General features: G+C 30.7%; 2 protein-coding genes across 8 annotated transcripts; one reads left to right on the top strand and one right to left on the bottom strand.

Moving 5' to 3' along the window:
- The first annotated feature begins 10,712 nt into the window (after positions 1-10,712).
- LOC111275292 (phosphatidylinositol/phosphatidylcholine transfer protein SFH1-like) lies at positions 10,713-15,708 on the top strand. Of its 7 annotated transcripts, none has more exons than XM_022860532.2 (11): positions 10,713-11,547; positions 11,669-11,697; positions 12,318-12,401; positions 12,561-12,614; positions 13,190-13,267; positions 13,432-13,485; positions 13,582-13,641; positions 13,718-13,813; positions 14,148-14,249; positions 14,327-14,407; positions 15,029-15,708. In XM_022860532.2, the coding sequence occupies exons 1-11, from the start codon at positions 11,493-11,495 to the stop codon at positions 15,338-15,340; spliced, it is 1,005 nt and encodes a 334-aa protein (XP_022716267.2). In that variant the 5' UTR covers positions 10,713-11,492; the 3' UTR covers positions 15,341-15,708. The 7 variants fall into 7 exon arrangements, with proteins under 7 accessions (XP_022716267.2, XP_089611396.1, XP_089611394.1 ...); XM_089755268.1 differs by having other exon boundaries at positions 10,908-11,547; positions 13,432-13,497; XM_089755270.1 differs by lacking the exon at positions 12,318-12,401 and having other exon boundaries at positions 10,907-11,547; positions 13,432-13,497.
- A 65-nt stretch (positions 15,709-15,773) lies between these two features.
- LOC111275291 (weak chloroplast movement under blue light protein (DUF827)) lies at positions 15,774-18,160 on the bottom strand. The gene is made up of 2 exons (XM_022860531.2): positions 17,771-18,160; positions 15,774-17,482 (listed from the first exon to the last, which is right to left on the bottom strand). Exons 1-2 carry the CDS (start codon positions 17,954-17,956, stop codon positions 16,004-16,006), a joined length of 1,665 nt encoding a protein of 554 aa, XP_022716266.2. The 5' UTR covers positions 17,957-18,160; the 3' UTR covers positions 15,774-16,003.
- Positions 18,161-24,973: the final 6,813 nt, after the last annotated feature.

Genomic DNA, 24,973 nt, shown 5'->3' with positions numbered 1-24,973 from the left:
TGTGGCATTCATTTTTCTTTTTTTTTTTTTGTAAAGGGTTTTTTTTTCCTTCTTTTTTTTTTACTCTATCTTTGACCTTTGGCAATCTTTTACCTATTTCCTTTTTCAAATAGGTTCTTTCTAAAATTTGTCTCCTAGTATGAAAAGTGATCCTTGGTTGAGATTTTTTTTTTATAAAAAAATTAAAAAAGACCCAAAAGAGGTAGTAATAGAAAATTTTATTTTTATGAATGGTAAAAGAAAAACGACTATTTTTCATCTCAAATGTGAATGCTTTCTTTAATGCCATATTTTGAACAAATATAGACCAATAGATGCCTCTAAAGCATGTCTATTTTTTCACGAATGATATCTGCTCATAGATTACTTTTTTTGCTCAAATAGTCTTCATAGATCAATATGAATGAGTTTTCAAAATTAAATCCCAAAATTATTATTTGAGAATGAGAATAAAATGGATATGAAAAGTAACAAAAAATGATAATTTGGATGAAAGAGAAAATGTAATAAAATGCATGAACTTGTCTTTTATTAAAATGATAAAAAAATGAAATCTTATTACATACAAGAAATCTTAGCATTCCTTTAAAAGAAATTCAAGCAACTTTCAACCAGTATTAACTTCTTGTCATTTCCAAAATTATGCCCTGTGTGATTAGATGAAGGGTTTTTATTGACATTTGATTTTTTTTTATTTGTTAAAGCTCACCAAGCCTTTTTGGATCAAACTTTACACTTTGTACTTGAAAGTAAGGTAAGTTTCTATAAAATAAGCCATATTCATATTATGGTAATCACATGTGGCATTAGCATCATATCATTGGGGATAAGGTGGCTTTAATAGTTTTAACTGAAGATGCTAAGTTATTTTTAACTAGTTCTGGGAATAACTTAGTATAAGTCATGGGAATAAGATCGATGTGGGCTCTTTTTTTGTTATTTCAAGGTCTTCTCAAACCATTTGCTTGGTTATTAGGTATTGAAGCTGGTGAAGTAATAGGATTGGGCCTATATATAAGTGTTTGAAAAGTTGGTCGGTAAGCTTGTTATGAAATAAGATGGTAAGAAACTGGTGCAACATAATTAATGGTTGGATAATAGGCATGATATATTGGCTATGGGTATAGGGCATACTTTGAACTGCTGTATTTCAAAACTCACAACTTGAGCTTCACTTTCTTTTTCTTTGGACATCCTATTTTTTTTTTGTACTTAAGGTCCTCATTCTTCAAGTTTGCCACTCTTAATAGCTTTCTCTATCATTTTTCTGGAGATCACCATGTCAGTAAAGTTTTTGGTGGCATTCTCAGTCATTTTCTCATAATATAGAGGCTTCAAAGTATTCACAAATAAAATAGTTATTTTTTTTTAGTAAAAGGTGGTTGAACTTAAGCAGCTGCATCTTTTCACTTTGTGCATACTTTTTGAAGCTTTTGGAAGGTTTCTTTTCTATACTTTGTAAAGATAGATGATTTAGAGTCAAGTCTATAATGTGTTAGTATTAGGCAACGAATGCATTTGCCAAATCATTTAAGGAACAGATACAAGCTCGATCTAATTGGATGTACCATCTTGTGGTTGAGTTAGTAAAACTATCTTGAAATACGTACATCGATTATTTTTTATCATGAGCATGGATGGTCATTTTACGACAGTACATGGTAATATGAGTTACCAGGCATTTTATCTCATCATATTTTTCAAACTCAGAGACTTTAAATTTTGATGGAATCATCACATCTGAGACTAAACACAGTTCAACTACATCTATAGGGCTAAAATGATCCATTCCTTCAATAACTCGCACTCTCTCTTTTAAAAAAATTTATTTATTGCGTGCTTGAATCCTTCATCACCTTAGAAGTTTTCATCTTCAATCTTTCTTTTTTTTTAAAGTCATCAAAATCAAGAACCTTAATTGGATCATACACTTTTGTCCTAAAGGTAGGGTTACTGTAGCTATAAAATGACATTTCAGGATATGTGTAAGTATATGCCTTAGAAAATGGCATCTGTGGGGTTTGTGCGTTTTAAGAAGATTGGCCTTGATTTGGACTAAACCCAGAAGGGTGTAGAGAATCCATAATATCATGTTTCTTATTTGAATTAGGGGTCTTTTCTACTGTTTTACTTTTATTTAATCTTTTTAACGTTTCTATCATCTTTGCTAACTCTTTTTTTACCTCTTCCTGAACTTTTTTGATCTTATCTATATTGCTATTTTGCTCCTGTTCCATTTGTTTTGTTCACGATCAGATAGGTTGGATAGGAGTTTTCGATGATCGAGCTATCCTTGAACCTTTATTACCACAAGTTAAGATGCTTGCATTACTCATGCTCATGTCACAAAAGAAGGATTATAAAAATAATCTTAATATGCAACTACCAAGATTTCAAGTTAACATATGTGAAATGAATGCAAAAAATATATGTAGCTTAATGTTATCTTGCTTTAAACGAAAAAAAAATAGATGAAAGGAAAAAAATTCAATAACATGCACTTTATCATGACAATTCATTATGACAGTTCATCCAATATGATATGTACAAAAAAAAATTCCTATGCAAGAAAAAGTAATCATTGCAAAAATGTAACTTAACTTTGGATTTTTCTACAAAGGGGAAGGTAAATCTCTAGCTATAGGTTGGGTTCATTGTAGTCATTATATGTGGTTTAAGGTTAATCTAAAGGTTTGCAAATTGTTCCTCGCATCTTTGTTCATCATAGGCTAGTGAGACACCCCAATCCTCACCGATTACAAGCTATTAGTGAAGAGGGTTCAATTTGAGTGAGAGATTTCGTTAGCCACTGCGGAGGCATTAAAACCTCATGAAAGCATAGGTACTTTACTCCCTCCTAAAGAGACGGAGCTCGAGTATAAAGTTCATGTTATGCACGTGCATATGAATGACATAATAAGCAAAATAAATAAATAAATAATCAATTTTATTAGGCTTTTAGATAATACAAATTTATTTGCTCGCTTGACTCTCGGTTTAACCCCAGTGGAGTCATCAAACTGTCATAACGTCTAGATCCATAGACCTATCGTTAGACATTAACTTAAAAAGTTACCATGAATTTTTTTTGTTTAGGTGGAATTGGTCACCTAACTGAATCTATCCCGTTTTAAAAAGAAATCTTAAGTTTGACTCATGTACTTTTAAAAGGTAGATTCAATGTCTATGAAATCAAAACTAGGTCCGAGAGTACGATTACGTGTGAGGAAGGTTATAGCACCCCCATAATGTCCATCAAAAGATGGTACTAGCTTGATTTTATGTTATCTATTAAGCCTTAAAAATCTTATCAACTAATTAATTATTAAAAATTATTCTTAATTGACTCAAATACTTTTGGTAAAATATTAAGAAAATTCTCTCACATTAAAAGTATACAAAAAAAAACTACTCTTTCTCTTATAGGGGTTCCATTGTTGGATTATTTAACATTAAAAAAATTTCAAGAAAGAAAAAAAAATTAACACCTCAACTTTTTCTTGAGATTTTTTTCTTATTTTATTTAAAAAAAAAAGATTAATGCCTTTATTCAAGAAAAATTGATACTTTCAACTTTTTGTCAAAATATTTTTTGAAATTTTTATTTTAAAAAAAATTGATACTTTCAACTGTTCATCAAAAAATATCTTTTGAAAATTTTATCTTCAAGGAAAATTAATACTTTCAACTTTTCCTTAAAAAAATATTTTTTAAAATTTTTATTTTCAAAGAAAATTAATACTTTCAACTTTTCCTTAAAATTATTTTTTGTGAAATATATATATTTTTTTAAAAATTATTTTCTAAGAAAAATTGATACTTTCAACTTTTTCTCAAAACCTCTTTTTTATTATTGAACTTTTTAAAGAAAACTGATACTTTAACTTTTCCTAAAAAAAAAATTTTTTTTGAAAATTTTTATTTAAAAAAAAATGATTCTTTAACTTTTTTTTGAAAAATTGAAATTATTTTTATTTTTATTATAATTTTTTAGAACAAATATTTACCAAAAAAATAATTAAGTAAATAAACAAAATAACACAAGAAAATACTAAACAAGTCTCAGCTCGACTTGGCTCAAAAAGGCTTGGCTACAAGAGTAAATTAGGCTCGGTGGCTTTTTTTTTGGTAATCCAAAATGCTTAAGAAGACTGATGCATTTGTTTTTTCAAATTTTATTGCATCATCAACATCGTCACGCCATAAGTTGCCACCACCACCCTCTTTTTTGTTTTTTGCTTTTTCATTTCTTCAACCTTCAAATTCTAATCAAGAATCCTACACTTGAAACTCTACTATTTGATCATTGTCGTTCTGCCAATATGAGTCATAACAGAATCTTGCACTTGAAACCTTACTTTTTGATCGCCTTCGTTCTGTAGAAGTAAGTCACAACATAATACTGCACCTGAAACCTTAAAACCCTATTGTTTGATCATTGTCGCTTCGTCGATGTAAGTTATAACCACCACTGCCTTTTTTGCTACTTATTATGACTGCTTTTAGGTTAATGGTGTGTTGTCTATTGAATTTTTGGTATTCCGGGTTTTAGGTATTTCTTGGGTGATTGATTTTTGATAGTGGGTGTTTAGGCTATTGCTCACGCCAATTTCAGTGGTGGTAGGATTAGGCAATTTGGTGGAGAAAAGAACAAAAATGAGGTGGAGTTACCAATAGTTGTTGGGTTTTGCTATGTATTTTTTATTCTGTGTGTTTTTCGTTTTGTCCTTTTTCACTTTTGAACCAGAGTTTAAATAACATGATGAAGATAGGATTTTAATTCAAAAAAATTGAGCATCTTATCCACTATAATCTGAATTTTAAGTTAAAAAAAAATCACCGGAGTTTTAAACATTTAATCCAATACTCCAAATTTCAAACATATAGCCTTATTGTCTGATTTATCTTTTTTTCATTCTTTTTATTTATTTTCCCACAAAATTCTAATAGAAGCAAAACAATTACAAATGGCCTAGTCTGATCCAAAATATAATCTAGCCTTAAAACTCAAATGCTAAATCCAAATCCAAATCAGTTGGGTCCAAAGCCCAAGTCAAACTAACTCGAGATTCGAGAATAATACAAAACAAAATAGGGTATCTACAATCAATATTCACATAAATTTAAATAAATAAAATTTGTAGTTAAATCACTGTTATTTACCAATATTTTTATGTTTATTTTTTATGATTTAAAATAAAAAAGAAAGATATTTTTATCTCAATTTAAAATTGCACATATATCTAAATTTAAAATTATACTAACTTCTTTTATCTTAATTCAAAATTAAACTTCGATAAACTACAATTTAAAAAATTTAAAATTTTTTAAACTTAAATAATTATCAAATTATATTTATGATTTCTTCTTACAATCAATATTTTCTTCTTTATGAAAGAGAACAATCAAATTTTCATGACAAAAGTTTGGCATGATAAAGTTTCAAAATCAAACATGAAAAGTCTTTATGATATTACATGTGTAAATTTTAGTTTTCATACTAAAATAATTTATATTTTTAAGAGTGTATATAATTGTGAACAAGAAATTGATTTTCTCATTGAAATTTGTATGTAATTTTACTTTCATAATTTAAAGCTTTTGTAATACTTATTTGGATTCTTACATAATAATTTATATATTGATAGCTTTTGTAATATTAAATTACAAATTCTAGATGATTATGATTATTTTTTAATATTTATATATAATATAAATAATTAGTATAAATTAAAATTTTAAATTATGAAAAATATAATAAAAATTTTTCATACATGGCATGAGTAAAAAAAACTAGTTAATTAATAAATGAGTATTGTTAGCTTTATGTAAGGGAAATTTTATTTACACCCACAAAATTTCTCTTTACACCTTATTACTAAATATCCCTTACTTTCAAAATAAAAACTTTTGTTTCTTCTAAATACACTCCATCTAATAAAATTAAATTTCTTTTCATAACTTTTAACTCTCTATTTCATTCTCTCACTTTCAATCCAAATTCAACTTTAAAACCATCAAATTAACTCCTAAATCACAGGTTGTTTGAGTATTTCATTGATTGTAAATAAGATTTCGACATGATTGCCGATTAATTTGATTTAAATTGATGTGAAAATAGTCTAGAGTTTAAAATAATATTTCTTTGAATTTGAGTTTCTCAAAAATAGATTTTTGAGAAACCTTTAAAGGTCATTTTTGAGAAACCTTTAAACCTTTAAATGGATATTCAAAAGTTTTAAAAACTTTTGAAAAATGAAGACTCTTGGAAATCCATTTTTGAAAGTTTTAAAAGACTCTCGAAAATCTATTTTTGAAAACTTTAAAGTTTATAAAAAGAAATAAAATTATAATTTATTAAAAGATAAAATTAATATTTTATATATGGATATTTTTGAAAGAAAATATCAAGGTGTAAAGAAAAGTTTTAGTGATGTACTTAGTATTTACTATTTAAAAGTCCTCTTAGGTAAAAACTAAAAGAGAATGAAAAATGGTAGCCCATAAACAAAATCTGAATAATCAATTAAGCTTCTAATTTTTTATTGCAATCAATAAAACCTTTATATTTTTATTTTCGATCAATTAAGCTCTAAATTGGATAGAAATTGTTTAAGCTGTTAAGTGGAATTACAGGTGGCATTTCATAAATATATGGCACATTATGGGGAAATAGTGGCTGTTAGCTAGATTTTTCCCAACGATGAAAGCACACATGGCATTTTATGATTGGTTTTAGGGGTTTATCTATACTATTTGGAAATGAAAAAAAACAAAGAAATTGTAAAAACTGAAGAAACACATTTTCAAATCCCTAATATTTCAATTTAAAAAACAACCCTAATTTGTTACCCTATTGAAATCCATAATCCCTTCCCGAATATAAAATTTCCTAAAATCAATTAAGCCAAATTGACTTTAAACATTTAAACCCTAAAACAAAATTTAAACTCTAGCCTTTGTTTTCAAATCTCAAAAATTGAAAGTGTAATTGTTGAAACCCTAAAGCCAAATCTGGAATGCTATCTATCTTTGAAAATTTTGGTTTTTTTGTCTCAACTCAGGTGATGAGTTGACTAAGCCAAATCTTGAAAGGTTGTGAGGTACATTCTTTTCTAACCCATATTTGATTTGAGATTCCTTTTAATAGAAAAGTCTTAATATAGTTAAAGTTACTTTATAAAAGTTAAAAACGACAATACAATGGTCCTATTTGTGCTTATCTTATTGGGGTTAAACAATGAACAAACCTTAAAAGGTTGTTTGTATGTCTAATTGGGGTTTGGGATATACTTTTTTAAAATGGGTCCTAAAACATGATAAAATGTTCTTGTGTCTACTTAATATATTCAATGTTTGTCTGCTTATGCATTATTTAGTGTTTTTTGTTTATGCATGAGAAAGTTTTTTGTTTTACATAGTTTTTGTATTGAGATATTCATTGTTTGTCTACTTATGCATTATTTTATTATAAAATGCAGAATGGATGATGAACTTGAGGTTATTTATGTGTTAAGATATTTGCATGGTGGTCAATTTGACATTAAACCTGATTTTGATTATATTAATAAAAATATAATTAGATTTGAGGTCGATCCTGAAAGGATATCCTATTGAAAAATAATAAAGCAAGTGAAATCATTAGGTTATGTGCACTTAACTTATGTTTACTATAGGCTTTTTAATACTAAGTTTAATATGGATGGGTTAGTATTGATACATGATGATAGGATTGTTATACAGTTGATGGATCATTTATTATATAGGGGACTATAGAAATATATGTTAAGCACAGTGTTGATGAGCCTCACTTTGAATCTTTTTTTACTAGATAAGGTTAATGTAGAGAATGAGGAGACTAAAAGGGGTGAGGGTAGTAATATAAGGGGTTTAGATGGTAATGTAGAGGCTGAGAATACTACAGGAGGTGAGAAGAATATAAAAGGGTGATGGCAGTTTAGGTGGTGAGGGTAATGAAAAGGGTGTTACAAACTTGAGTAGCAAAATTATGGTTGGTAAAGAACATATTAATGAGGAAATTGAGTTTCTGGTCTAGGATACAACATTTAATAAGGATGAGGTTGGTAGTTCATCATTTAATAAGAAGTGTGAAGATAAAAATGGAAATGATAGAGATGTTTACTTTTATAATTTTCACTACAATACTGATGATAATGAAGAGATACAGGCCATTAAGCAAAAATTAAGAGATCTCAAAAAAACCATGGGTAGAGTAAGACATGTGGGTAGTTTTGAAATTATAGTTGAGGTAACTAATGTAGGAGATATATAAGGTGAGCGAGGAAATGGGTTTAGGACTAAAAAAGGTAGTGTGGCTAGTGTTGAAAGGGTTGATGAATGTGAGGTTATGGATGAAAACATAGAAAGTAACATAGAAGAAAAGATGAGAGGCAAAAAATTGATTTATATAGATTCTTCAGATACTGGAGAGTGTGCAAACAGTGAGCAATATGATGATGATTCTAACCCATCTTTAAGGAAGACATCAAGTGGATCTAGGTATGATCCTAATAGTATAATTATATTATGAAAACTAGGTATGAAATTTGTGTATAATAAACAGCTCAAATATGTTGTTAAGAAATATGCTTTTGCAAAAGGAATACAATTGAAAATTTTAAAAAATGAATAAAAAAGAACTAGGTTAGGTTGTTTGGAAGGTTGTTCATAGACATTTTTTGCTAGTTTTGATTCTAAAGAGAATTATTATATGGTAAAGACTTACCATCTTGAATATAGATGTTTTAAAAGCAATATCAATTGTTTATCGTCTAAAAGAGGTTTAAGAATAGAATTATAGAGCAACCTATTATGAAAGTTATGGATTTGATGAAGTTATGTAAAAAAGAGTTAGATGTTTATGCAAATTATAATACGTGTCAAAAAGTAAAAAAAGCAATGTTGAAGGAAAAAAACAGGACTGACGTGGATGAGTATGCCAAATTTAAAATATAAAAGTAATTTTTTTAAACCCATTAATTATTCTCTACGCTTACTTTCTATTTAGATCCCAAATTTAAAATATAAAAGTAATTTTTTACTCATTAATTTCTCTATGCTCCTATTTTCTATTTAGATCTTAAATTCAAATTATAAAAATAATTTATTACGCATTGTCCCTGACAACATTTCATACTTCTCCTAAAAACCTCTCAAACCCATTTTCTCTTTGAGTGGTGATAGCACCCCATAAGAACACGGCTCATGCTCCACTATTTACCTCCATAAAGTTCAAATTGTCAAAGCTAAGCTTAGAATCCTTCCCTAATTCAAATGCCCAGATCTTCAAAATAGCAGTTGACTTTGTTGATCAATAACTTCGATTGTCTTTTCATTTATTTAGATTTTATTAATAGAAGATTTTGAGTTTTAGTTTATGACCCTATAAACAAGTTTTCTTTTTTTTCAAGAAAGTACAAAGAAAATCCCAGATTTTAAAAGATAAGAAATGTTTATAATGAAGAAAACCCATTTAACTATACAAGGTAAGTATGAGAAATTTAGCTCTAAAACAAGAAATCAAGAATGATACTTTAAAAATCTCGTTAATTCTAAGAATAAAAGAGAGAGAGAGAGAGAGAGAGAGAGAGAGCAAAAGATGAATGGCAATAGCCAGAATGATGATAAGAGTGATGACTCAATGACTTCATGAGTCTTTTTTGGGCTAACTCATCACAAATTTCCATCTAGCAATGAGCAAAATTTGGAGATAAATCATCACAAGCATGAAACTATTAATTCCACCTCAACAAACAAACTTCACAAACAAGTAATCAAAAGGGACCAAAATTAGGAAGGAAAAACTAGAGTTTAAAAAAAGATAAGTCAAAATTCTCTTTATTGCATTTTCTAAGAAACTAGTGAGGCAAAAGCTAAAATAAGGTAAAAAATTTTGGTCTCTGGGTGCATGGAAGGAAAGAAAAGTAGAGAAAAATAGAAGAAATCGAGGTAGAAATTTTTTATAGAAGGATAGGGTAATTTGTTAATTGTTAATTATTTAACTTTTTGAGCGTATGTTTGTAATAAAAAAAAATTAGATGTACCGAGAAGAGAAATTTTATTTACATTTCACATTGTTTTTTAAATTAATTTTGAATGAAATTATTTAATTATTTTTTTAATATCTCTTTTATTTTTTAAGCTTTTGAATTTATAAAATTGAAAATTGTTAAAAGTTTCTAATTTGTATATTTATAAGCTTTTAAAAGTTTTTGAATTTTTTAAAAGTTTAAAACTTTTTATAAGATATATTTTTTCAATTAGGTTTTATTTTTCAAATTTAAATGTAATTTTTTAAAAGATTTTAGGATACGTAAATTCATAAGTTTTTAAAAGTTTTAGATTTGTAAATTTAAAAACTTTTAAAAATGTTTTAATATGTTAAATTAAAAAATTTAAAATTAAAGGGGTATAAAAAAATAATTAAATAATTTTATTTAAAAATAATTTTAAAAAATAAAAAATGTATTTAAAATTATTCAAAAAAAAAAAAGGTTAGGGTGTAAAAAAAAAATCACACTTGGAAAGGGATGGGCAGAGTGAAGACATACAACTTACTCGTTACCAGTTCTGTCTAGCAATGGAGTGGAGTTTTGAAATTAGTACCATTATCTATGTACCATATAGCATTGCAATTGTAGTGGTGATTTTTGTTTTTAAATTGGCTCCAAAGTAATTAACAAAAGAGAATAGAGAGAAGGGTGGGACAATGGAAGGAAGGAAGGAAGGAAGGATATCCATAATTCCATATCCTCTTGAAGTATTAAGAATTTCTTAAGATTGTTTGGATATTCTAATGGTCTGATCCCTCGCAAATGAGACAGTGGCGGATGAGCAGAAAGAATCAGAACAATACTCTTTCTCTACTTAAAAAGTAAATATAAGTGGGGATTGACAGGGCATTCCATTTTTTTTCTTTTTCTATTTTTGTTGGGTGATGTAAAAGTAAAACCATTCCAATCTTCTTTTCCTTTTGGATTTGGATTTGTATGGAGATAATTTTGCATACAATTATAGTAATGGCCTGTAGGTGTTAGTCGTAAGAAAGAGTAAAGGGTGTAGGCTGGCGGTGGTTTGGACTTCGGTGGTGTGGTATGGTAGGTCCGCCTTTCTTTATTGACCTTGACTCTTCTTCTCTACTACTATTTTTTTTTTTTAAATTTTAAACCTGCTTGCATCTATTATCTGTCCTTCAGTATTTCTTCCTAATCCTTACCTTTATTTATGATTCATTTACCATTCCATAGTATTTCTGAAGAAGGCCAGGCTAGGCCAGGGGCAGGAAACTCTTTCCATTTTCTGCTTTTGTTTTTTTAACTGGTACTGCTACTAGTAACCCAGAATAGAATTTAGCACATAGGACGGTCATAATTTAGCAAAAGAAGAAAGAAAGGAAAAAAAAAAAGGAGTTCAAATATAATAGCAAACACAAAACTCATCGTATTCGTGTCGGTGGAGTGAGCAATTCTGAAATGGGGATCGTTTCTCAGGAAGCGATCGTTCAGTTGCAGGCATTGATGGATCCAGGTCTTTTCTCTTTGTTTTTTTTTTTTTTATTTTCTTTTTTAATTTCTTTTCTTGGAAACTGGAAACTCAACCCATCCCATAATTTCTGATTATTTGTTACTTTTATGTGATGTTATGGCAGTCGATGAGCCCCTCAACAAAACATTTCAGGTACGGATTTCACCCCCTTTCTATACCTTTTCTCTCATCTCTCGTCTCCAATCTTATTCAACGCCAGTCAAATGTCTTCTTTTATCACTAAATTATTTTCTTTTTCAGGTAAACGCTTCAATTCTGTCTTTGTTTTCTCATCACCATTACTAGTATTTACAATTCTCCACACCCGATCTGCTCTTTTGCTTAATCTAATTGCCATATCCCTGCTCTATATCCTTTGCTTTCTTGCATTTTACATTTTTATTTTTACTTCAAATGTGAGCTTTGCTACCCATGTCTTTCTTCTTTATTTTTCTTTCTTTTTAATTATTGGCACTCCGATCTTAACTTTTTTAGCAGATGCTTCATCTTTCCACCTTGTGTTTTACAACTTATTGGGGGTTCTGATTATCTACAATCCTTTTTTTCTGAATTCCACTGTCTCATCAAATGATACTGAATCAAGTATCCTATAAGTAGCCCTTCCTCAAAAGTAGGAAGTTAGGCAGATTAAAGAATGAATGCAATTACAAAAGATGCAATTACAGCTGTCTGAATGCTCTAGGAAAACAGGATGTTTCATTTCAGCTTCACTGGATGATCTGGATTTGTAGTAATTGTTTCCCGACATGCAGAATGTTCATCAAGGTTATCCAGCTGAAACATTGGTGCGCTTTCTAAAAGCAAGAGAGTGGAATGTTGTCAAAGCCCATAAAATGGTTAGTTAATTGAGTTAGATAAACCCAAAAGACATCTGTCCCACGTTCCTTCTTGAGTTTGAAAAGCAGGAAAAAGAAAACTGTTGTTTTTGTTTAGGAAGTATTTTGATCATGATGTCATTTTTGTATGACCAAATCGATAACGGTATCATGTTTCAGTTGTTGGAGTGCTTGCAGTGGAGGGTGCAGAGTGACATTGACGATATATTAGCAGTAAGTTTATGTATCTCAGTTGTTGCATCTAGGTTGCAACTGATGGCTTTTCTAAGTAGACTATTTTGTTGATGCTTGTCTATGCTTTTTACCGTTTAAACAAGCAGCACAAATTGGAGAATTCAGACAGTTTTTTTATTTAATGATATGTCCCTTCGATATGTCTCAAGGTAGATTATAGTTTTTCATGATCATCATGTATGGCTAGATTGTTTAAACGATGTTTACATTAAAATTGATTTCATTAGTTCATGTTATTGACTGCAAGATTTATGACATATTTATTTGTTGCTAAATAATAACTCTATTGTCATCGCTGTAAGCAGCAATTCACCACGCCTATTTTCCCTCTCTCTCTCTCTCTCTCTCACACACACACACACACAAACACACATACACATGCATGTGCACGTGCACACACACATGTAAAAATATCAACCCTATCTTGTGGTTTCTGCTATTGCATGCTTTGGTCTTATATTAAGTTGTTTGGTGATTAATTCTAATGTATAAAACTGAGTCAATGAGAGTTACTAAGTAGTTCTGTTTTTATTGGATGTAAATCTATTCTTCAGAAACCCATAGTTCCTACCGAACTTTACAGAGCAGTGCGTGATTCACAGCTCATAGGAATGTCTGGCTTCTCAAGAGAGGTGCTTGTACTTTTCTAATTTAATCTAGTTTAGTGCTTACATTTTCAATCATACTAGGTTGTGCTTCATTCAGGACACAAAGACACTTGATTATAATGAATTTATGATACGAATAGCCTATCCTCTCAGGTATGTTATTTAATTGTTACTTTTTCCATTTCCAGGGGCTTCCTGTCTTTGCTAATGGTGTGGGACTTAGCACATTTGACAAAGCATCTGTAAGTTTTATGGTAATGTGCGTTACATGTATTCTATTGTTGATCATACGACAACTAATCTTTGGTATTTATTTGCTTCTTTTATTTTAATTATAGGTTCACTACTATGTGCAGTCACATATTCAAATCAATGAATATCGAGATCGTGTAATTCTGGTGAGTAATAGAGTTTGGAAGTTTCCTATTTCTAGGCTTTTCTGGTTATTTGTTTGACTTTTATATGCTGCTATAGCCTTCTGCATCTAAGAAGCATGGGCGACCTGTAACTACCTGTATAAAAGTGTTAGATATGACTGGCCTGAAGCTTTCAGCACTGAGCCAAATAAAGGTATTACCTCAACTTTAGCTGCTATATTTTGTTCAATTGGACTTGAATAGCAGGATTTGCAGCCTATATGCATTTGTAATTATCTTATGTTGAATCTCTAACACTGATAATTCTGATGTAGATAAATAAAAGTGAAAGGAAAATGTTCATAAAAAATCTTGAAAGATTTTAATAATTAAATCTTGAGAATAAGCTGCTGAAAAGGTTTAACAAAGGGAAAAGAAGAAAAACTCAATGTTAAATTGGCTATTTGCACATTCCAAAATTTTAAATGGTTGATTGGATTGTAACCTCATGGATTGGTATGGTCACTAAATGTATTGTGTTAACACAGTTGTTGACAATCATCTCGACAATTGATGACTTGAACTACCCAGAGAAGACAAATACGTATTACATTGTAAATGCTCCATATATTTTCTCTGCTTGCTGGAAGGTAAGCGTTTGAATTTGTATCTTTTACCCGGTAAATGGTTTTGACATGGATTGATATAACCTTTGAATTTTTAGTAGGTTGTCAAGCCCCTCTTGCAAGAGAGAACAAGGAAAAAAATTCAAGTGTTACCAGGTTGTGGGCGAGATGAGCTGTTGAAGGTATGGTGTTTTCTCATAATTCCTTCAAATATTGAAAAATATGGGTTCTCTAAAATCGTTCTCTTCAAATGTTTAGATACTCAAAATATCATCATTCCTGACTGTCTCCCCGCTCTCTCTACCTTATTGAAGTTGGTTGAGGCAGTACTGGCGCTTGAAGATTTTATTTTTTTACCTTTTCCGTTAACTGCCCGAGCCTTATATTATTATCACTACACTTTTCTTCCACAGAGCTGAAAGTTCAAGTAGGGATTACAATTTCTGCAGTTCTTCTCTGTTCCATTCTTTTTGTTTGTAGTAAAGGGGTTGCCAATATTCTAATTGTCGTATTCTATTGTCATCATTGTGGCTAGAATACAGAGCATACATACAGAAGAGCCATGTATTCCACTTTTTGTTCTTTCCTTCTCTTTGACTACTTCACAAGTCAGTTAATCTTTGTTTCATTGTCAGTCCATGAGTAACAAGTGCTTCAGAAGTCCAAACATATGTAACTAATTCACTTAGATATGCTCTTATCCTTTCAAATAAATAGCAAATCATCAGGTTAGACATCATTTCAGAGCCACATTTTTTTGCTTCAAGAATACTAATTATGTTGGTTGTATATTTTATTTATAGATAATGGATTTCGCATCACTGCCACACTTCTGTAGAAAAGAAGGGTCTGGGTCATCTCGCCATTCAGAAAATGAAAACTGCTTTTCGCTGGATCATCCTTTTCATCAACAGCTCTACAACTACATAAAGCAGCAGTCCTTGATTACTGAACCTGCTCAACCTATCAAACAGGGATCTTTTCATGTGGATCTACCTGATCCAGCCGCTGGAGGAACAGAGATTGCTAAAACTCTAGAGTCTGAGTTGCACAAGATTGAGAATAGGAATGGGCTATCTCGGTCTTTTAATGGCATCAAAATCGATGATGAGTGATGCTGTAGTGCTCTATGCATTTCTACAACTTGACTCTTAATTCCGACTCAGCATGTGTTGGCTTTGTTAGAGGGGGTATACGGTTTGACTACCATTCCTGCTATAGGATATAAAGAAAAGAGTAACACAGCTCACATTATCTTTAGTTGAGTCTGAGAAAAAAGTTAATACAGTGTGTGATTAATTTCACATGTTGGCTGGAATGGATAATTAGCTTGAAGTTCGCCTAAGCTGACGTGGAGTAGGAATGCTATATTGCATTAATGAGTTTTCACCTTTTTTAGTTAATGACTTGAACAGAAAAACGAGAATTCTATTTCAGCCTTCCTCGAATTATTGCTTTAATTGATAGCTATTGTCTAACGCAATGCAAGTAGTCCTTTATGGTTGCCGTATCAAGGCAACAAGTCTCCATGAGTTCAATGAAACGAGATCACGAGCTAAATTTTGAGAGTTGCTAGTTTACTAAAAATGCTTTTCAAGATCCAATATGTAACTTCATCGATCTTATTGTCATATATAATATGAGAAACAAAAATGGGCAAATGTTAACTCAGTTAGGCCTTGCTTTCTTCCATTCAAAGGAATAATTTCATCCCTCCTTGAATGTTTGTACAATCTTGATTGGTATCTTTTCGGTTGTTACAGGGTCCAGGACGCAGCTTAAGATGCAGGCATCTGTTCTTGTTGACGCCGTCTTCTAAGTTCACCCTCGATCACGCTCTGTGCCGCATCTGCCATCGTCGCTGACTTCTCAGCCAATTCTGTTGCTGCCTTGATTTCTTCAATTGCTTGCAAGCTTGCTTCCAACTTTTGATCTATCTCTTTTTTTCTTGCATTTATTGCTTCCAGCTCAGCCATTGCAGCAGCTATTTTCTCCTCTGACATATTTCCAAATTCATCTACTTTCCTTTTCAATGATTCAAATTCCTCCGTGGAGATTTTTATCTTGCGACTAGATTCCAGATTATCAATGTCCTTTTTTTCAGACAAAGCCTGCATTTCCTCAAGAGCCTTTTTCTCTGCTGCTTTTGCTTCTTCGGCCTGTTCCAAAGCAAGTTCTAGCTTTTGCTTTACCTCCTTTACCGCTGCTTCGGCGGCTTCCGCTTCTATCTTCAGCTCTTCCCTACTTTTCTTCATCTCCTCCGCTTCACTTCTGGCATTCTCAATTTCTGATGAAAGTTGCTGGAGTCTGAAATTTTGCTCATTATGGGCATTTAATTCATTTTTTTCAGCGATAGATTGCCTTTCTGCTTCTTCGTCCTTCATTTGAGTTTGTTGTTTCCTCTTCACCTCTTCCAGTTCCAGCCTAATGGAGCTCACTAATGTCCGAAGTGAGCATTCTTCATCCGCTGCGAGTTGCAGTTTTGTTGTAGCTTCATTAAGCTCTGCAGTTACAACTCTCACAGAATCCATTTCCAAAGCATGGACTTTTTTCATCTCTTCTTGCAAGGCTTCAACTTCCGCTGTTGTTTCCATGAGCTTCTCCTCCAGATATTTCGTCAGCTCAGGATCATATGCTTTCCTCGAGGATATCAATTTGTTTTCGGCTTCTTCCTTAGCACTCTTGTAAGATTTTTGTAGGGCATCTTTCTCTGCCGCAATGTTTTCCAGTTCTTGGTAGACTTGTTGGGAGGCAAACTTTACTTGCTTAATTGCTTCCTTCATAGCTGAGATTTCTTTTGAAAGCTCACTAACCCTTTCAGCGTGCACTTTAGCTGAAAGCTGTGCTTCTGCTGCTTGTTGGAATGCAGCCATTTTAGTTTCCAAGGCTGCATCAAAATCTTGCCTCACTTTATTGAGCTCTTGCTTTGCGGCATCAAGTTCAGTAGCAACAGAGATATATAGCTCTCTCGCGTAGTCCATTTCCATTTTCCTTGCATTGCTTTCTTGATGGTTTTTTGATTTTTGGAGTTCAAGTTGCCTAGCTTGTTCCTTCACTGCTTCTGTAGCTTCAGTTGCGGATTGTTTGGACTCAGTTACTGTTCTAAGTTTACTGGCCAAATCCTGCAATGTTCTCTTTGCGCTTTCAAGATCGGCATCTGCTTTAGCCTTTGTTGTTTCGGCATTCTCAAGCTTTTGCTTAATATAATTAAATTCTTTCTCTGCCAGGAGAAGCTGTGTCTCCCTGTCTATCACATTCTGGAAAACAAACATAAGGAAAATGAGGAGATTACAATTGCATATATGCATGTACTAGATATCTTCGGCTTGCTATAGCCTATATATAGGTATTAACTGGCCATTTTTATCAATGGCAAGTACTATATTTATCAGAAGAGGCAATATATATATCGGTATATTATATATCAAAAGCTTTAAAATCAAAATTGCAATAGCTGGAGCCGATGCAAGTATTAGGATTAAATTAGTTATTTACTCTATCAGATGATTATATATAATCAGTGGACGTTAGACAAGGGTACCTACCTCTGCAGAAAGCCTTGATTTTCTGGGAGTGCGCCTCTCCTTAGAAACAGCTACTTCCCCAAATAAACTAACAGCAGCTTTGACAGATTGAAACGGTGCTCTGGTATCAATCTCTCCTACCTCTGCCCTTGGTGAACCATAGGGCTTTGGAAGGCGTTCGCTGTTTGCGCGGCGGAAATTCGCCATTTTCTCTTCGCTAATAATTTTCCTAAAAAGTGTACCTGCACGAGAGCAGTTCGATTGCCATGATCTTTGTCAATTTGCTAGGCTACAGCTTATCATATGCAAAAAACACAATAACGTATATACACACTACTCCTAAGCTAAAATATTCATTCAAAATGCCAAAGAAAAATGAGAAAATTTTAAAAAATTCAGATCTAAGCAATAAGCCACCACTACAGAAATTTAGCACATTAATTACATATACATATCATCAAAGCAATCCAAGTATCTGTTTCTGCAACCTTCGCCGCATATATATATATATATATATATATATATATATAGAATATAGTATGTACAACTGACACGATCATAAACATGAGATGTAATTGTCCTCTAAATGATTATCAGATATGTAAAGGTTATTTTGCAACATGGAGTGGGGTTGTGTCATGACACGCCTCTAACTGGTGGTTTCATGGACGTTCATATTATTGAAGAAAACCTTGTTTTTCTTCAACTGGCAGACCTTCAGAATTCAGATGCATGCATTAATTATACTAGCACAGGTGGCTTTGTTAAGATGGCACTGGCCGAAAGCAGAAAATTGTAGCAGCAATGAAATGAAAATGATAGCAAAAGAAACCTGATGTGGATACACACGTTGAAGACGAAAACGATGTTATTGGAAAAGAAAACGGAAGCCTTGAACTTGAAGATGACGTTGGGGGTGTGATCTGTTGACAATGAACAAAACAGGCCCAAAATGGGAGGGGCTGTTCGGTGTACTATTTTGGAAGTCGGGTAACCAACGTTTGCGGAATTTTAACGGTTAAAACTTTAAAATTAAATTAAGAGTAAACTCGGCTTCCCACAACCACATATATACAATACAATAAAGAAGTTTGTAATTGGTATTTTTGGATTGGTTTGTTGATCCTTGAAATGAAATTTGCCTAACGTTTTTCCCATGTAGCAACAGCTGCAGCTCACTTCACCCAGATTATCGCTGTCCCAACAAGATCTCTTCCCGAATTAATTTTGAATTACTTGATACTATTATAGTTAATTTATATTGGAGGACCAGATTACATTAGGACGGTTAGTTAAATTTCCTTCTTTGAATTTTTATTTTTTTGTTTAGCATCATTAAGATTTTGTATTTACATGGACAAGAACAAGAATTTTACAAAAAAAATAAAACCTTAATGATATGTGTCATAATGTATAAATTCGTATACTTATTGCTAAATCTAATTTTATGAGTTACCAACCATTTTTTTTTTTTTTAAGTTTGATTTGTTACATAACTGAATATATTTCATTTTTAAAAAAAGTTTCAAATTTGACTCGGATATTTATAAAATGAATATTTTAGTTTATAAAATAATAATTAAATCTGAGAGTACCGTTATGCATAAAGAAAAGTTATAACATTATTATAACGCTTATAAAAAGATAATACCAGTTTAATTTTATATTATCTAAACTTTAAAACATATTATCAACTTAATACATAATTTAATTATTAAAAATTATTCTTAAAATTACTCAAATAATTTAGTAACAATTTAAAATAATTTTTCACTTCAAGAGTATTTATAGAGATTAATGTCCCACTTTGAAAAGACTTTATCGTCAGATTCAATAACATATTTTCTTTGAGTTAATTATTTTTTAAAAAAAATCAATAAAATATTTCAATAATTTGGTAAGATTTTATTTCGATGTATACCCTCTAATAATTTGGTAAAATTTTTATTCAAAAATTTATCCATGAAAATTTAGAAAAAGTTATTAAATCTTCCAATAATTTGACAAAATTTAATTCAAGATTTAAATCTTTCAATAGTTTAGTAAGATTGAAAAAAAATATTTTGCAAGAAAATTCATTAAGTCCTCCAATAGTTTGGTAAGACATAATTAAGATATTTAAATCCTCCAATAGTTCGTTAGAATTAAAATTTTATTATTTTTTTAAATTTTATTATGAAATTCTCTAATAGTTTGATAAAATTCATAATTAAAAAATTTAAATCCCATGAAAATTCTCCATTAATTTAGTAAGAATCATGAATTTATTTTTCAAAAAATTAAAAAAAAATTCTATTTTTAGAAACATCAATCAAAATAAATATAATTTAAATAAATAAATAAATAATAAAATAAAATATCAAAAAGGAAATCAACTCGGCTTGGCTTGGGATGCGATTTGACTACAGAAATAAAACCGACTAGAGTGGCTTAGATCATGGCTCGGCTCGGCTTAGGCATTTGCTGTTGGAACAGGTTACATGTCGAGTTAAGTAGTGCGGGTCAGATTTGCCTTTGGGACAACACACAAATCGTAAGATTTACTTATGCTCAAAATGGCACAATTTTCGGATAGCATAAAAAGTTTAAATGTTTTCTCTTTCCTTAGAATTCTCTTGCTTTTACTTTTTCTATTTTCTCTATATACCATAATGCTTTACCTTCTCTTCTCTTTTCCAGGTTTTGGCTACCAAAATTTTCAATGTTGCGGGAATATTCACCAGTTTCTGGGGTTTTCAAAGGTTTTAGCCTAAATGTTCTTCAAGAATTGGATTTTCTCACCAAAATCTAGATTTTTGTTAGAACTTGATCGAAAAGCTTGAATTTGATAAAAAAAAAATTCAACGAAAATCTTAGAATTTTCCAAAAATTTTGCAAAAAATTCCTCTTTTGCAAAATCCAATCATTTCAAGTTGTTTCACACACTATCTTTCTCAAATTAAATCGAAACCACTCATAAAATAAAATTCCACCAAAACCAGAACACATGATTTGTTGCCAAACTCCTACTCTCACTTTTTCTATGTTTTTTTCTCCAATTGCTCTTTGTTTTTTGTGTTGAGAATAAGTCTATTTATAGGAAAAGATTGGCAGAATTCTTGATTATTCAGGATTTATTTTTTCAAAATTTTGTATTATCAAAAGATCAACACTTATCTTGCAGAATTATAACTCAAATCAAACATTATCACCTAATTTCATCAACGCCCCCTTTCCTATTTGGATTTTCGCAAATCAATCCCTTTTTTATTTTAAAATTCATCATTTTTTTAAAAAGAAAACTAATCAAATAGAAAAAGGTAAGTGTTTAAAGATAAATAAAATTGAAATTAAAGATAAACCATAATAAAAAATTAAAACAGATATAGAAAAGAATAAAAATAAGTAAATAAGTAAATAAATAGAATAAAAGTTAAATATATATTTATATACAGATAAATACAATAAAAGTAAAAACATAAAATGATAATTAAAAATAATAAACATAAAAAATATAGAAAATTGGACAATTGAGCTTAGATCAAGTTTAGGTCCTATTAGTTTGGTCCCTGAACTAAATATGATGTTTATAGTTGTCTCTCTTTGTAAAGTTTCTATGAAATAGGAATTACGCAAAGATATAAACATCTATTATGTTCGAACCCAAATTATTCAACATTTCTTGTTTTTTTATTTATTTTTTTTTTGTTTGTAAAAAGTTCTCTAAAAAAAGAAGTGCACCACTAACAAAAATCAATGGCTTCTTTAATATGAAGACAACTTTTTAAAAAAATTTAGGACTTTTTCAATATAAAGGCACACAACTTTAAAAAAAAAAAAATCAAAGGCTTTTTCAAGACAAAGGCACACAACTTTAAATGTAAGGATGATACTCAAAGGTTTTGATTATCATGCTTAGAAGTCTTATAGATCACGTCCGAAGAAACCATGAGATTATACTGAAGGTTTTAGAAATCATCCTTAACATTAAAAAATGCTCATTTAGAATAAAGGCTCCATAACTTTAAATTTTGGAAAAATCTTTCTTACTCATGATTGATTTTCTTAAAATGTCATTCTCTTTCAAAGATTAGAATCTTACCTCAAAGATTTCCTTTAAATAGACAATTTGAAATCTTTCCCTGAAAAACTTTAAGCTCACATTCTCCATGATAAACCTTGCAATTCTTTATTTTTTAGATGCATGCACTAGATGTTTTTGCATACAATACATGTAATGCAAATGTCAATTAATGCATTTCCAATTATGGTACATAGGTTCTCAAGACTTTTGTTTTTTGGATTTCAAGCTTTTCAAGTCCTGGGCAACAAGAACAAAATCAAAGTGGTCTTTGATCATCTTTCCCATTCAATGTTGGTATCTATATTTTTCTGTAAAATGAACCTTTTTTTCATTTCCAAAGTCAGTATCCTTACCAAGCCTTGAATGTTTCATCTTTGCCTTTGTCACTTTCAACTTTCCTAAGATAATGTAAGAATCTTTTATGCCATTGCTCATTTATCAATCATTATTTCAATTTCAAGATGCAATCACACATTTAATCTATTCATTGCAAGGTATTTAAAAGGAAAATATTAGATTGACAATGAAATATAAGCACTAGAAAGAAAAGAATAAGGAGTGAAATGAAATATCTCTTATTTAATAAGGAATGATAGAATAATTATGGCAACTAGATAATGTAAAGGGGAAAATTACAAAGATGAATATTTGGGACAACAAAGCCTAAAATGAATAATTAGATAATCATGACACTATATCTTGAATTCTTTCTAAAAAAACTCAATCACATGATGCACTTGATACCTTTGAGCTTATCAAAACAAGATAGCCTTCATGTTGGCGAATTCCTAAATTATGTTTTACTCTCCCCATCTAAGCTATCTTTTCAAGTTTTCAACTTAGATAAACCTTTTTTTGGGTTTTCGATTTGAGTCCACTTTTTTCTTTTTTTTGGGCTAAGTATTTTTTCACAGTATTAAAATTTATAAGATCAAGTAAATCATCTCTATCCATTTCTATAAAGATTAGTGCTCCACTAGAGAAATCTTTTTTTACAATATATGGACTTTTCTAATTCGATGTTCACTTTTTTCATTATTGTGCTGACTTGAGAGAATTCTTTTCAAAACTAACTCTCTTTCTCAAAACTGATAAGGTCTGACCCTTTTGTGGTGAGCTCTCATCATCCTTCTCTGATATAATTGACCATGGCATAATGTCATAAGCCTTTTTTTCGATAAAATTCAATTGCCTATAATGCTCTTGGATCCACTCGACTTCTTTTATTTCAACTTCCCTTAGGACCCTCAAAGATGAGATTTTTACTTTCACTAGCATATAACTTCCATATCATAAACAAAAAAAAAATGGGGCTACCCTAATAGAAGTGCGTATCTGATGTTCGATAAGCATACAAAGCAAAAGATAACTTCTCATGCCAGTCCCTATAGGTTTCAATCATCTTTTTTAGAATACTCTTAACATTCTTAATTGTAGCTTTAATTGCCCTATTCATCTTTGAACAATATGATGTTGAGTTATGGTACTTGATCTTAAATTAGGCACATACTTCTTTCATCATTTTACCATTAAGGTTTTTAACATTATTTGAGATAATTCTCTTTAGAAGTTCATACTTGTAGATTATCCCTTTTTATAAACTTATAGACTACAAATCATGTCACATTTCTATATGAAGCTACCTCTACCTATTTCGTGAAGTAATTTATCATCACAAAAATAAATCTATGCCTATTAAAAGCTTTAGGGGTGATTGAACCAATAACACTCATGCCTCACATAAAGAATGGCCGTGTTGACACCAAGACATGTAAAGTAGTAGGCAAAGCATAGATTTTATCAATATAGATTTAGCACTTGTGACATTTTTTAGCGTAATCGATGCAATCACCTTCCATTGTCAGCTGGTAGTATTAAGCTATCATAATTTACCTTGCCATCATATGTCCATTCACATATGCCCTACATGTCCCATTATGCCCTCCTCAAGAATTTTCCTTGCCTCAATTGCATTCACACATCTTAATAGCACCTGATCTTGCCCTTTTTTATAGAAAACATCATCATCTAAGAAGAAACCCTAGCCAATCTCCTAATAACTTTCTTATCATTCTTTGTTACTTGGTTTGAGTATTATTGATTCTTAATTTATTGTAAGATATCACAATACAATGGTTTCCCATCATTTTCTTATTCAACATTGGAGTAATGTACAGACATATCCTTGACATCTACTTTAATGAGTTGAATCTCGGTGTTGTCATCGATTTGAATTATTACAGTCAAAACAACCAAAGTATTAGTAATTTGATTCTCTTTAGGTGGACCAATGCTTAAATTGAATGGCTTCAAACTACTTGATCATCTCTGAGATATATTTATGATATGGGATAAGCTTCGAATCTTTTGTCTTTTATTTTCCTTTTAATAAATAAATGACTAGAGCTGAATTATTAAATACCTTCAATTCTTTAATCTTTTTGTCTATAGTAACTTCTAAACCCATGACACAAGCCTCACATTTAGCCATATTTTTAGTACAATTGAAGTTTAACCTTGCCGTAATGGGATAATAATGTTCTTTAGAAGATATCAAAATTGCCCCAATTTCATATCTTAAGGCATTGACAGCTCTATCGAAGTACATTCTCTAGGACATCTCGCTATCATTTTTTCTTTCAATTGAGAAACAACCATTAAATCCTCATTGAAGAAATTAAGCTTCATCGGTTCATAACTTTCAGTAGCACGATCTATGAAGAATTTGACTATTACATTTTTTTTAATTACTTTTTGGGTCGCATATACAATGTTGTATTCTAATAGCATCACCAATCATCTTACAATCTTTCCAATTAACAAATGCTTTTCAAAGATAAACTTGATTTGATCCAATTTTGCTATAAGCCAAGTAGTATGGTAGAACATATATTGTTTGAGTCTTTTGGCTATCCAAGCTAAAGCACGACACATTTTCTCTAATGAGAAATATTTAGACTCGTATTCTTTGAATTTCTTGCTCATAAAATAGATAGTTTGCTCTTTTCTATCAGACTTGTCTTACTACCCTTGCACACATCCTATTAACTTTTCACATGCTGTTAGATATAATATTAATGATCTTCCTAAAATAGGTAGTTCCAATACTATAAGATTTTACAAGTATTGTTTAACCTTATCAAAAGCCTCTTAGCACTTCT

Source organism: Durio zibethinus, chromosome 26 (genome assembly GCF_047325235.1).
Source record: "Durio zibethinus cultivar Kanyao isolate XHJ-2024 chromosome 26, ASM4732523v1, whole genome shotgun sequence".
Taxonomy (NCBI): Eukaryota; Viridiplantae; Streptophyta; class Magnoliopsida; order Malvales; family Malvaceae; genus Durio; species Durio zibethinus.
This window is presented reverse-complemented; position numbering and strand designations above follow the sequence as displayed.